Here is a 15,430-nt window from a genome sequence, read left to right on the forward strand (position 1 = left end):
TGGTCTGGACCCAAGGCATTTTAGTCCAACAATTTTGGAGCTTCACAATGACAATAAAGGATTTCAAGGATCCTTTCTTGTCATTGTGCAAACAGAGGAATGGAAAATGCAATCCAGTTGTAGCCCAGACAGAAAACAGCAGCTCACTCCTGTCGTGCAGTTTTGAATTTGAACATCAGAATGAATGTAAACAGCAGCAACTTTCTGGGTCAGATAACATGGCCGACCTCATGACAGGGAGACACCGTCCATCAACTCCGACTGTGTTTGAGCACCAAGCATTCCTGATGTACACTCAGAGTCCACCTCCTCCCGTCCCCGGAGTCCACATGCTGTTTGTCTACCTACTGCAGGTGACCTGGTGCGTAGGCCTGTTTATTTCCTCACTGACTGAGGAAAACGTGGCTAGAAGAGGTTGCTGGTGAAAAAGGATGAGGCACTAAAGTACAGAATATGGTATGTAGGGGGGGTTTGAGGAGAAAGAAATCATTCTGCTCAGTCAGAGCTCATACGCTGCTGACAGGATGATCTGTCCCACATACCGTATTGTCTACATAAAGTGTTGTTTTTCCTTCCTGCGATTGAAAACGTGCAATAGTTTTTCAAAGCATAAGAGAGATTTTTAGGTCAGTATTTGCCTGATCGCTCGCTGCTGAAATCCAGAGAGCGTTTTAGATTCCGTTGGCTGAAACCCAACTCCGATCCGTATTACACGCCTTTCAGAGGAGGCCGAGTAACAACGTTCTGCCGGAACAAAGGGCTGACCCATTTGTTTGATTTGAAAAAAGGATCCATTTGCACACGGAGTGAAAATGAAGAGATGAATCCCTCCTCTTCCTCCACCTGGACACAATGGATGTCACGGCTAATTACACGCCAGCGAATATTCAGTTAGCTACAGAGAGGAATTCTTCTGACATTGGTGATTCTCCACCTGCAAGCTAATGCTACCATTGACTTCCATTTACCTGCCCTTTAGCACCACCATGAGGTGAACCTTTAATATTTAAGTAAAATATCTCATCAACTAGATCGGCAAAAGAAAAGTTGTAACGTAGCAAGTTGGAGTTTGTTTAGCGGTGCCTTTAAAGGGTGGTGCTGATGGACGATCGGCGTTTCACGCACCTTCTCTGGTTTTTTAATATAACTAATAATAAATCGAGCCTTCATCAAACAGTTGGAAGCTTCAGAGCTTCATTTATACCACTAACATTTGAAATATTGTTGATAGCTTCCAGTAATATTGCACGGAATACTCTCTCTCAAACACACACAACGAGCAAAGAGGTGCCATGCAATTAATTAACTCCAAAAGGCATAGTTGATCAAACAAATATTGATGTAATCATTTCAAAAATTCACAACATGATTTTATGCATCTACTCTCCGGCGGCGGAGGAGCTCAACGGACGGAGAAGTCAAATCCATTCATCAATACGTCGGCCTTCAAACACGGTTGTTTTTCTTCCCGAGGAGCTGACATGAAAACTGTTGTGGTTCAGTTAACAGTCGGCCCGGTGAAGGTTAGTGAGACGCTGACGGATGTTTACACAAGACAGAGTCTGTGATTGGATGACAGATCGCTTTTGCACCCAGACTGCCATTACTACAACTAATGCAATGGATGGGCCCTGATGCCAGCGCCAGACCGACCCTAAACATCCGGCGATCACATCTGGGTATCAATAGGACAATCTGACGAAGGAGAAGCTCACCCAACTCTGCAACAGACCACACTAAGTAAGTGTAAGAACGCTGACGGAAACACGCCATGCTTATTTTGGGGGATATCTCCCCCCACACATCCAGCTGACAGCGTTTTCACAACAAGGAGGGTGAGGGCGTCTCATCATTCTCAGTTTGTGCTCACCGACTCCCTTTCGTCCCGTCAGACAGGCTGCGACATTGTGGCTCCGCGATGATGAAGGGCTTTTAGGTATTGCTGGAAAAATCACAATGCCATTCTTGAGGTAGACTTCAAACCCTTCCCAGCAAAGATCGAGAGATAAAAGGAAGCGTCCCGTCCTTGAGCGGAGGTCCGCCAACTTACCCGGACATGTTGTAATGTGCAACACTTCATCCCTCTTTTTAAGTGTCACATTCGAGTTCTTTTGCCGTGAATGAAAATGGCACAGTAGGCAGAACCGCAGCACCTCGTTTGAGTTAACTTAATACCCCTAATTAAATGAATCATAATAAAGTGAAGGGCTTAATAGGCGGCAACTGCTTCAAGCCAAGTAGAAAAAAATGTACCCGGCCGCCGTGACCATAAAACAGCATAAAGTGTTATGCCGAGGGATTTCACGTCATATTACTCATTTTGTCTGCATGTCCGACTTTTCATGAAGTGCTAGCTAGATAAGCTGACGGATCCCATGAAAGCATGCCATTACTGATTGATAGATATGCCACTATAGGACTCTCATTGTGGGTTTCACATTGTTGAGAAGTTATTAGAAATTCAGATTTCTGCAAATCTTTCTTTCAAGGGAAACATTGGACCGGACTCTCCGGCGAATTGAAAGAGTTCTTTTGTTACTCGGCTCTAACTCAGACTGAAGACTTAATGGAAAAACCCTCTCTTGGATTCACTTACACCGCTCTCCATTATCAATCGGTGGGGCTCAGTGCCTGCCAGAAGTGATTTAGCATTGAGGTGACATACATTTTTTTGGGGGGGGGGGGCTTCACTCAACTCACCACGCCTGCTTCGTCTTCAGTTTGCCATTTCCTGCATTTCACCGAAATGCTTTTTGACAACTGCCAAAGAAGTGAGAGTGAGTTTGTTGCAGAGGGGCCAAATGTGTTGGCGGACACATTATATGTATATGAATATATATATAGCATATAGTGAGTGTCAAGAGTCACGCACCTCGCGGAAAAACCACAGTGAATCACAAGTCTGCATTGCATTGTGGTCTGTGGAGGCTGCTGTCAGCAGAGAAATTGCTTTCTGCGCTTCTCCTATAATACGTTTCTCTTTTATGATGGAGTGCTGTGAAATCGTACGTCTGACACCAAAACGAGATGTTCACCGCTGAAGTTGAAATGTTGCAGTGGACGAGACGTCACATCGTCAAACAACAAAGTTGGTCCAGATGAAGCGAGGGAACGCCCTGAAGAAGAGCAGGACATAGTAATTGCTCAGATAAGACTGGAGATTGACAATCCAACACTTTAGACTTTGTGTTGTTTTGCTTTTCCAGAGAAATGATCAGAAAAACAGCATCAGTTATCTCCAAACGAACCTCAAATGTTTACAGGAATTATGACTGCAAAGGTGGAAACAGCGTCTCGATGTTATCATTATTCACACAGACAGTCAATATTTGTGTTCCTAACCCCGGCCAAGTTGCTATCATTTCAAACCACAATGTTTCTCTTGTGGCTAAACTTAAACACGACCAGGTGATCGTCTGGTTGAGACCGATTTCCTGTGTGCATTCGTTGTCCCCCGAGGATGAATCCTAACCAAGCTGATCCCCGACTTTTCCTTCTGTCTTTGGTTTGTGCAAAAGTATTGACATTCCCATCAGCTTCGGCTGTACTTTGTCTCAGACATTGGCATGCTAACATGCTAAACTAAGATGCTAAACATCAGCATGTTAGCATCAGTATCCACGCTAAGCTGTTGCTCAACCTCGTTTTCGTCCACGTGATAATTGACATCAGCGGTTTTCACAGAGTGAGACTTCCTCAAAAACACACTTCTAATTAACAGACTGGTTTTTGGCTGATTCACCATTGCCGGAACTAAATGGCCTTGAACACAAAAGAGAAGTTTAATATCCCATTAAATATTCATCACGGTTTATGTGTGGCTGCAGGAGCCGGGGACCACTGGAGATTTTGTGATGGGAAAGAGCAAATTAGTTTGATTTATCTCAGTGGGCTTTTTCACTCTCGCTCAAATGAGTTTCGCTAATAACGGGTCCTCTAATTCCATTTAATAATTTTAAGAGTTTTTCTGTTCCAATATATTGTACAGTACCATAAGGACTCACCTGATTTGTTTGTAACAGACAGTTATTAATTTGATTTTGGGCCTGTGGAGGACCGGGTTATTGTGTAATATCAAGTGCACATCGGAGTTAATGATGTTGTCAATCAATTCTGACCTCAATTTAGAAACGGAGGTTTGGAGGTCGGCAAAGCGATGACTTTCATTTCTTTTCCCTCTGCAGCTAATTGTTTCCTCCGTGATCTCGTCTGGCTTCGGGCCTCAGCGAGACTCTGTAATGATCAGTCAGAGACACAAATAGCGGTATATGTTCTGCAAATAAGTACATCTAACCCAGAGTGAAATTCAATACCGTCTGTGTCGAAGCGTGGAGGAGGAACATCATATTTTCCCGCCTGTGCCAGATTAAGCTATTAGCAAACCGGGGCATGTTCTATTAGTGCATCGTAATGAGAATAATAAAATTGCGAAGACATCAATTGGATGAAAGAAAAGACGCTGAGATTAATTATTAGTAAAGAAAAGAGTCGCCGTAATCATTCAGACAAACAGTGTTAGATTACAGCGTCACCTCTCGCTGCTGCCGGCTTCGTTAAACGTATTCCACCACGTCAACAGACATCACCATGTCTCCGGGAGCAACATCTGCCAAACGTCAGAGTCAGGAATACCACAGTGTGTTGATTTGGGTGAGATCTCACCTCCGCACACACGGACAGCAACCTGAGAGGTGCTTAACACCGCGATCGGCCGAGGGCTGATTATGTGCATTTGTGCACTGCAACCTTTTGACTTGGCATGAAATCCTGGTCTCGACTGGACCCAAAAGGGCGACATGTTCTGGTCCCAATGCGATCGCTTCTTTTCATACAGACAATGAGGAAAACGTTTTTAAAAAATATGTTACGGCCCAAAACATTTGAGGATAAATTTCAGCCGTTTGCCTGGAATGAAGTCTGCAATCAGTGAGATTCCAAATTACTTTTGCAGAAAGTCTCACACTCACACACAAATCCACCGTGTGTAAATGAGCATCATTGGAGGTTAATGAAAGAATTGTTACCATCATGGTTAAAACACTGAGACGGGTCAAAGCTGATTAAGGGAAGGGAGGCCGTCAAAGGGAAGTAGTAAATGAGTTTGGGAAAATGTTAATACAATTACAAAGAAGGCTGGTAAATCAGTGCAAAACGGGGTAATGGGAAGTGATAGAAGATAAAGAACAAACAGCGACTATCTTTAATTAGTTCTCAAATTTTAAATGGTTCCTGATCAGTTAGTTTCTCATTCAAATGAAGGTGAATTTACGCAAATTTATGCAAATTTTTGGTTTATAAAAGCATCATCGCAGGAAAAAGTTTTGATGAAGGTACGTATCTGTCACTGCTCTGAACTGGATTAAATCCTACTTCAATAAGAGAAAAACTCTATGTTCTATTTATGGGTGATACGTTTAATTTGGTAGTTATCCAGATATGAGAATCCGAATGTATGCAGATGATACTGTGATTTTAGGCTGTGCATGGTTTAAAGACAGCAAATCCTGGTCCAACAACACAGAACTTTCACTAAAAGTGTTGGTTGTGAAGTGATGTTTTATCTAAACCTTTCCTACGTGCTTTTGTTGCCTACGTCTAACATTTGTTTTATTGCCATAAATGTACATAGTGATTTTAAGCCCAACTATCGTGTTTTTCCGAAATCTTACTAAGTAGGTTGAAAGTAATGCTGAACAACACAAAATCTTTTGGGAAAATGCACGTCGTTCGTGTACACAAATGACTAGGTTTCAATGTTGTGCCTGGTATTGATGATGCATATTATGAACTGTGTAGTGTTATGTGGTGTATTATCATGTGGTTGTTTTTTTGTCTGCCAGGGACAACAGATGCAAATTAACTTCTAGCCAACTCTGATGCTATTATAATCGTACACTGTTCCTGCGGAAATAAACAATAACATTAATGAAATTGTCTTGCAGAAAGAAAAGTCATTTCAAAGTTGCATTAATTCCATAATTGACCAACAGGTCCCCGACACCACGGTGGTCATGCACTTTTTTTTCTTTAACCACAACTGATGAGAAGTGATCCATTACACAAAACCTTCTCTTTGTAAGAGCCATTACAGCCAATTCCCGGCGTTCTGCTGCAGTTGGAGTGGACTGAAGCCCATTTCTCACAAAATCATCAGGTATGATACAAGATAAGTAGTGTACTTCTGTGCAGCCATGGATCATTGCCATCCAGTCGTACAGTTACACTCATTGTTGATCGCAGCAAACAGGAAGACAACCGTGAAAAATGAGAACTAATAGCAAAAAGCTTTTGCTTTTTTGTTTTTTACAGAATTACTAAAAACACAAATGACGCGTCGTTTGTCACGGTGTGTGTGCTGCCTTTCATCACACACAGACCCCGACACACACCTTCTTCAGAGGCCGTTCTGCTCATGTGGCTGACCTTTTCAGACGTTGGCAAGTGAACAACAAATATTGAAAGCTGTCAAACTTCCTTCCAGTGACGTAAGCCGGCCTTCTGTGCGTTTACGCGCAGATGAAGAGCAAGCTGTCACGTTGGCAAGTCGACGGCCGTGTTTTCCGATCGTCCTCTTTTCTTTTTCTTCGTGACATTTCAGAGACGAGGGCTCACATTCTGGAAGCTCAACGGCGAAACCAATGTTTGTTAAACAACACAGCTGCAGGATCTTTAACGGGCAAACACCGGTCAGATCTGTTAGTTTGCATATAAGCAGCAGGAGGAGGAGGAGGAGGCCACGTTTCAAAGAGCATAAAAACTTAATGAGTGATTAAGGCTCCTGGCCTAAATTGTTACTTTAAATACCAGTTTGCTCATCGGAGTGTTGCCATTACAACGCTCCTGACCCTGCCGGCTTGGAAGAGATTAGTGAAGTTGAAAACTGTAATTATTTTTAGTGTTTGGCCGTTTGTGTGAGTTAGATTCCTTCCTCCTCACGTTATCTACGAGCAGCATCTCCTCGTCGGCTTAATGCTCCCAAATTCTGCTTGACTACAAGAAACGATGAGACGTTATTTTTGGTACCCATTATTGCAGGAGAGATGATCCGTAGGCGGACGTCAGTCGGAAATAGAAGCATCCTTTAAAACGATGAGTTCACAGGAAACACGGGAGCCGAGCCTCGATGTGTTCGTCCAAATTCACACGAAGCCGACCTGCTGAGCTGCGCTGGAGAAAATCCATAGAAACAAATTTATTCTGGAGTCTGTTGGTCTGGGGCATGAAGCAGAAGATAACGGGCTTCAATTACAAAGCTCTTTCTCCTAATTGAAAAATGCGGCTAATAGCCTAAGTGCTCGCTATCTGGGGCGGCTAGAGGAATGTGGGGAGGCCTTGCTGGGTTCTCCAGCCCGGGAGCAGACGCCTATTCCAGATGTATCTCTATGTATGTATCTCTTTCCACACTGTGCCATTCAACACAAGTGAAAAGCCCCATCATGCATCAGGACAGTGTGCTGCGTTGCCTGTGTTGTGAAGCTGATAGTCATCGACACTATCGCTGCACATCCAGTACTGAGATCTGCATTCTGATGCAGGCTACATGGCTAATGATAATAATATTTATACCACAGACGATTAAATTATGAAGCTGTTTGACACTATTTTAAAGTCTGAAAAGTAAAGCCAACGCTGGAGTGCCTTGTAGAACGTCAAGAAAGAAATATATATTGCTTCAGACGTCTTTTTTTTCCATGAACAATAACTCTTTTTTTCTTTAATCACGATCCACGATTAAATCCTAGATCGTCTCGAGTGCCTTCAACCTGCATTCTTTCTACTGGCCATCAGGGGGTGACTCCTCTGGTTGCAAAAAGAAGTCTGGTTGCATGAAATTCAATGAAGTCTCCATTGTAAACACTAATTTATGGTCTCAATCTCTAGTTTCAAGTCTTCTTCCATCTAGCATGATGTTCATTTCATGAAGTACAAATACAAAATGCCGAATTCAAGCAGCAGAGCAATGTCCACATGTCTTATACAGTCTAGATTGTAAGTTGCATAAAAGGCATGTGATTTGGTTTAACACACACGCACACACACAGGAGAAAGAAAACCCCATTACGTTCCTACCGGCGGAGGCTGCTCCCCTGAGCTGTAGAGGGCAAAGAATAACAAAGCTGAGGGAAGTCTCGGCTCCTTACCTCTGATGGGCTATTACTTATTCTAGCTAGCAGAAGCCCCATTAGGTCTGCCATTTAATGCTCCCGTGCCACGCTCGCACATGAAAAGCCAGGAGATTGATGAACCCGCCGCCGCCTCACCTCCAGCTTCCTCCATGTGTTTGAGAAAACACTCTGCCGCAAATAATCCAACGCCAGCGCTGATGTAGCTACGTGTGTTTCCTGGCCATGTGGGGAAAACACTGAAAACGTGTTTGTGTGACGGTCACAACAGGAATGTTAGAGCGTCGACTGTAAACACGGCGCTGAAGAGTGTAAAGTAAACATAGTGAACATAAGAGATGTTGCCTCTTTATAAAGTGGCAAATTTGCTAGTTTATTACGATGCAAACAACCACCATTTATGCTAGCTAACTTCCAATAGACGTAGGCATTTATTTTTCCGATGAATCCATCCCAACGTGTTACAACGCCTCGTTAAGGTCCTTAGGGTGATGATGTTGATGCTTATTGTTGTTTTTATTTATATGAGGCCAAATTGTCATCTTATGGGTGACGGATGCTTTCACAAGAAAAAAAGCCTACAAACGCCAAAAATGAAGCTTACACTTAATTTAGTCTTTCTGTCGAGGTTCGACCCCTCGGCGGGTCTTGCTGGTCCAGAGTCAGCAAATTTAAATTTAAAACTTTTTTTTTTGTTGCTCTCGCGTAGCCGAATGAGCTCTTTATCTCTCCCAAGATGAACCAAAAAGCAGCATAATGAAGTTTGTGGCTGCAGTAGTACACTAACGCCAGCCAGACATCGAGCGCCAAATGCATAATTTATCTTTTATTTGGCTGCAGGCCTTTTTTTTTTCTTATAGTGTTCTCCAGCCTGCGGTGGCTGTTTGAACTGTGTGAAATAAACTCCTGACTAAAAGCTTAAGGACATGATTGCTGGAGGCAGAAAAAAATGGAGGGGGTAATACAGCACATGTGATGAGCTGGTACGTAAATATTCACATTTAACAAGACACAAAAAACAAATATATCCAAACACACACAGCCGGTGTGTTTGCTACTCGAGCTGCTGTAGCAAACCCACGGGGGAAGGAGAGGACCACCTGCACAGTGACTTGATCTGATCATCTTTTATCGTTCCCAGTCTGGACTGCCGAGTCGTTTGTGGATAAATAATAGTCTGGCTGCTAAGACGTGGATTCATCTACGGGCTCCTTTATGTCAGGGATGAAGGATGAACCCACTTTGTTGCGTGAGGCATCACGTTCTCCGGGGAGACGAGCTGCCGCCGCACTTTTAGCTAATGGGAATCCTGTTTTAGCAATAAAACGGTGCAAGAGAGAGTAACAGCTGGGTAATCACATGGAACCGAACAAACCCAAGTCACTATGCACTGACCTGTTAGAGTCCTTATCCCAAAACAGACAACAGCAGAGGGGAGGGGAGTGGGGGAGGGGTTGTTAGAAACTTTACCTCTCATGCCTCGCAGTGGAAATGGGTTTTTGGAAGCCAACGGTCATACCTCGCATTCCCTGGAGCCCGAGATGGTGTAAGTGTAAGGGCCTGTCCCATTAACCAGCACATCCATAGTCTCCGAGTGCGAGGGCTTGTAGTCCACATAGAACTCCTGCAGCGGCGAGTTGAGCGAGTGCTCCGTCTCCCGCGCCTTCTTCTGTCGCTTCTTGACCGCAGAGCGCTGCTGCAGCTGCTTGATGCTGCTCGGGTAGCGCCGCCACGACACGTAGATGACCAGCAGGATCACGGCCACGGAGAGCAGGAGGGCCACGCTGCCGGCGATGATCTTGTGGAAGGACACGTACTCAGTGTCGGGCGAGGGGGCGACGGGGGAGGCCTCGGTGGGGGTAGGGGCCGACGTCCTGTTCCAGGTTGCCTCCTCGTAAGACCGCGTGGGTAATGGCGGCAGCAGCGGTGGATCAGGTCGGAACACCGGAGTAATGGCCGACGTGGTCGAGGGGACGGGCACCGGCGTCGGCGCACAGATGTTGTAAGTCTCCACCACGTCGGCCACTTTCTCTCCCTGCGCCTCCTTGGGGCCGCTGCAAATCATAGCGGACTCCTTGTTGCCCTTGAAGGCCTTGATCCAGGCCGCCAGGGGACATATGTTGGGATTACAGTACCACAAGTTCCCGGCCAGACTGATGGTGGTGAGGGAGATCCAGGCCTCCGCCGTCTGCTGGGACACGTTGCTCAGCTTGTTGGAGTCCAGGTTTAGAGTCTGCAGGTTGGGGAGGCACTGAAAGGTGCTCGGGTCCAACACCTGGAGCTCGTTGCCGGAGAGGTCCAGCTTTTGCAGGGCGGTCCACATCCACGGCAGGCCCTGGGTTAGCAGGCGGATGCGGTTCCACTGCAGGTAGAGCGCCCGCAGGTTGGTCAGACGTGGGAAGTGAGCGAAGTTGATCTTGGAGAACTGGTTGTGCTCCAGGTGGAGCTCGATGAGCTTCAGGAGGCCGGCAAAGGCGTTCCGCGTCAGGCTGCGTAGCCGGTTGTAGCCGATGTCCAGAAACTCCAGGTTGCGACAGTCGAGGAAAACCCTCATTGGGACCGTTTTCAAGGAGTTCGACCTCAGGTGTAAACTGAGTAGCTTCCGTAGACCCACGAACTGGTTCGGCTGCAGAACCTGCAGCTTGTTGTAGGACAGGTCCAGATTGCGTAGATTTGGGACGTCGTGGAAAGTGTTGTTTCTCAGCAGCGTGATCTTGTTGGAGCTGAGGATCAGCTCTTTGAGCCTCCGGATGCCGTGCAGGGCCTGGCTGTCCACGTCGCTGATGTAGTTGTGGTCCAGGTAGAGCCAGACCAGTTGACCTAGGCCCGCGAACTGGTGGGCCCTGAGGTTCATCAGGCTGTTGTAGCGCAGCGAGAGGCCCTGCGTGCCCACGGACACGTTGCTCGGCACGTCGCGGAAGGCGTTGGACTCGCAGTAGATTATCTTCCCGTCACACCTGCAGCTCTGGGGGCAGGGGCGCTCGCGGTTGGCGCTCGGAGCGGCGAGCAGCCGGGTGGGCACCGCCACGGCGAACACGAGCCATCTGAAGAGCACGGGAAGTCCTGCAGGAGAGTGATGCATAAAACACGCATGCATTAGGGCCCAAATACACAGATTAGAGGAGACTCAAACAGGCTGAATTATTCAACACATCTGAACCCAACATTAGAACTCCGACTGTGTTCAGAGGAGGGGGGCACTCTGCAGACCACCTCATTTGCATCGCTGAGATGTAAACACACTCTTGCATTGATCTCTAGTCAAAGTGTTCTTGAGACATTGGAGAGGAGATTGAGAAGCAAACGCTTCAGGAATAATCCATCAAATTGCCTGCAGAGCACACACAACCCTCGGAGGGGGGGGGGGGGGGGGGGGGACACCAGTAACATTAGACCTGAATTAGAGTTAAACGCCTGAAGAAGAGGACCTGCTCGCCACAAGTACCCTGCGGACCCCCTGAAGGCTATACGTACCCATATTTGCGCGGTGTCGGCTCCTCCTCATGGTCCGGGCTCTCCGTTGCACGCGGTCTCCCGGGTCCACATGTCAGACGCACTCGGACACATCCGGTCTACACACAGTTGGACTCGCACCCGGGACGAACAGACGCACTTTGCGCCGCCGCAGCAGCCGCAGCCGGATCCGCGTGGCGCACAGCCGCCGCACACCTGTCGGAGACGCGAGTGGCTCCCGGAGGTGCGCATCGACCTCTGCCTGGAGTTCCCTCCGTTACCGCGCAACATCAGCTTTGATGCTGCTGCGCGCGCTGAGCACCGGCCGCCACTTCACGGAGCCTCGTGGACGGACGCGCACGGGGCTCGGAGCCTCGTGAGGACGACACTGTTGAGCGCGCGCACCCCAGGAGGCTGCACAAATTACATCTGAAACACCCGGGGCTCGTTAAGACCGGGTTGAAGTGGCTACAGGGGACGCACCGGGACCCGTCCGAGAGAAGAGACCCGGGAGAGACCTGGGGTCCGAGGCCGACAAGTTGGATCCCGGATCCGCGTCGAGATGCGGACGGCAGCGCGAGGAGGCGCAGTCTGCCGGAGACCGCGGCATCAGGAGCACACCGGCTGTACCGCTGAATGATGCTGTGGAGGATCAGACTGAGGTGCCCGGTGCTGGTTTCAGGACTTGAGATGCCCTCTTCTGGTCACTGAGTGACTCTCAGCAGCCCCGAACTAAACCAGAGTCTGCACGCCAATCACAGCAGAGCAGATCTACATGTTGGCAACCTCTATGTCCTTATATGGGATTATGGGATATTATTACACTGATGCATTAACATTTTTAAGTTGTTCAAATATCTACTGGTATTGTGTAACTAAACCTTTATGGTCTTATAATAACATAATATTTTAAAGAAGTTCACAATGGATCTAAGTAACTTTGTCATTTTCCTCTAAAAAGGAAAACGGAATTGAATTGCTTTAAATAAATGTGCTGCACATACAGATAGACATGGGACAAATGTCATGTCACAGTTATAAATACTTAGGATGCACGATATATATATTATATTATTTATATATATACATATATAAACTTGGCATAAATGGCATTAAAATATATTCTTTATATTAAGACATTTCTTTAGTGAGCATCCTTGTTGATGAAAAACAAATCATTTCAAACAATCTTAAATAACGGCATCATAAATCAATAAATGATAAATAAATACATTTAAATATGGTAACATTGTGTGAGTCTGTTTTTCTCTTGTCCACCACGATAACAAGCTTTTTCAAGTCACTGGTGACGATTTCAACAATTATGGAAATTCACCAGCATTAATGTATTCTGAGTGTTTTAGCACAATCACATCTTATATCCCTAAATATATCGATTAGCGGTTTTCTCATAGACCTGCATGGATCCTGACGTCTTTGGTTTGAAATGTCTTTCCTTTCCTCGGCGTGTGTTCCTGTGTTGACGGTGAGAGCTGTGGTGGGTAAACAGCCGGGCTCTCAAGGCCTCATAAAGGGACTCTGAGTCGGGGTCAGACTCATCACTCCTAACGGGTCCCTCGGCCCTCGTTCTTAATGAGGCCTAATTACTGCTGACGGACGTTGATGAACTCAGATCGAAGACGTTTGTGACAAAGGAATCGTTTGAAACAGAAATAAAACGGATGAAACATCAACAACAACACAACAATTAGGAAACAAAGTATCTACGATGTAAGAATAAAGTACAACATTCTCTAAATCTGTTCATTAAAATGATAGTTATAATCCCCATTTAAAGCCTGTAATTACCCCCATCATATATAATTTAAATACCTGGTGGTCTGAGCAAAAGTTTTATCAATCTGACCTGACCCACGGTTCATTTTCTATGTTAAAGCAACACTTAAGAACTTTTCCTCTTCGGTCCCCCTACAGGTTGGAAGGGAATTGTCCATTACTGCCGTCGTAAATAATTTAGCCTACCGCAGCCTACCGTAGCACGCACGTTATCTGTTTGTATGCAGAACCGGCTCTGGAAACGATGAACGATTTGAACGATGTCCGGTGACAAGGTAGAGTAGCTAACGCCTTAGCTAAGATTAGCTAACATGAGCCATAGCGACAGTTACATATATATTAGCACAATAGCTAACGCCTTAGCTAAGATTAGCTAACATGAGCCATAACGATAGTTACATATATATTAGCACAATAGCTAACGCCTTAGCTAAGATTAGCTAACATGAGCCATAGCGACAGTTACATATATATTAGCACAATAGCTAATGCCTTAGCTAAGATTAGCTAACATGAGCCATAGCGACAGTTACATATATATTAGCACAATAGCTAATGCCTTAGCTAAGATTAGCTAACATGAGCCATAGCGACAGTTACATATATATTAGCACAATAGCTAATGCCTTAGCTAAGATTAGCTAACATGAGCCATAGCGACAGTTACATATATATTAGCACAATAGCTAACGCCTTAGCTAAGATTAGCTAACATGAGCCATAGCGACAGTTACATATATATTAGCACAATAGCTAACGCCTTAGCTAAGATTAGCTAACATGAGCCATAGCTATAGTTACATATATATTAGCACAATAGCTAACGCCTTAGCTAACATGAGCCAATAAAATAATCGACAATGTATTGTACACAGATGCACACTGTTGGAAAAAAACTGATTACCGGTATTATTTACAAGTCGAGCAGCAACAAAGCCAAGTCACCACCAGTCTTGCATTTTATATGTAGCCTCCTTCAGCTCTCGCCAACGAGTGTGAGCCGGTCCGATATTCACTCTCGTTTGAGATCGTTCTTTGTCATGCTCCCGTTTTCTTTCCTTCGCCTCATCGGACATTATACTCCTCCTTTTCTTTGCAGGCTCTGCCATGACACCAATTTAAAAACGACCTAGCTGCAAGGTATCTTCCACACACCAGCCGGGTGTTCTCCCACTGATCTCCACGCAGAGCCTCCACCTACCGGCTTTTGTAAAGCTTGCCGTAAAGCAGGTCAAATTGTAGTCTCATTAGAACTACAAAACCGCTACCCGACGAGGCAAAGTTACATAGTGCGGTTACAGCCAGTAGGGGGCTGCAGAGCGAATGCTGAAGTGCCGTTCAACCGGTTTTGAGGTGATGAACCACTGAAACTATTTTGGAAACATTATTTTAAGGCACTAAATACTCTTTAGTGTTGCTTTAATAAAGTTTTACAGTAAGTTTGTCTCTCAGATGTTACCGGGTAGGAAAGAAGAGAGTGGCGTTCTCGTGACATGAAAACATGGAAAACTCAAAGCCATAAAAAACAAAGACCGAGCCACCGACTGCACTCACCTCACTTTGCAAATAACTCAGCAACCAAATTGCCTGGTATGAAACTTTAATGTGTGTGACTGACTGAGCCCTGAATAATAGAGCGAGGGAAGAACTTCTTCTTTGCAGCAGCAGCATCATAATGAATCCCACTGAAAGAGTGAAGACATGCATTAATAGTGAAATAACAAGAACAAAGACTTAAACAGTGTCAGCAGCTTCCTATTTACTCAGATTATAAATGTCTTAATTACTCGGCAAATTACACACAACAGTTGGATATTAGTGAGGAAACATCTGGCGCTGGAATCCCCGGCTGCTGCTGCTGCTGCTGCTGCTGCTGTTAATGCTGCTGCTGTTAATGCTGCTGCTGTCAATGCTGCTGTTAATGCTGCTGCTGTTAATGCTGCTGCTGCTGTTAATGCTGCTGCTAATGCTGCTGTTAATGCTGCTGCTGTTAATGCTGCTGTTAATGCTGCTGCTGTTAATGCTGCTGCTGCTGCTGCTGCTGCTGTTAATGCTGC

The 15,430-nt window shown here is 45.6% G+C and overlaps 1 protein-coding gene across 2 annotated transcripts in view; it reads right to left on the reverse strand.

The window, feature by feature from the left end:
* LOC311023409 (leucine-rich repeat transmembrane neuronal protein 4) overlaps nt 1–12,451 on the reverse strand; it is a 33,921-nt gene extending 21,470 nt beyond the window's left edge. The window contains exons 1-2 of one of the 2 annotated variants that reach the window (XM_084025230.1): nt 11,598–12,451; nt 9,643–11,186 (exon numbers count right to left, since the gene is read on the reverse strand). In XM_084025230.1, the coding sequence (XP_083881356.1) occupies nt 9,643–11,186; nt 11,598–11,628 (1,575 nt within the window). In that variant the 5' untranslated portion in view covers nt 11,629–12,451. Of the gene's footprint in view, nt 1–9,593; nt 11,187–11,597 lie in introns of both variants that reach the window. The other variant, XM_084025231.1, reaches the window with a different exon arrangement.
* Nucleotides 12,452–15,430: the final 2,979 nt, after the last annotated feature.

This window comes from Eutrigla gurnardus (genome assembly GCF_963514095.1).
Source record: "Eutrigla gurnardus genome assembly, chromosome: 13".
Lineage (NCBI taxonomy): Eukaryota > Metazoa > Chordata > Actinopteri > Perciformes > Triglidae > Eutrigla > Eutrigla gurnardus.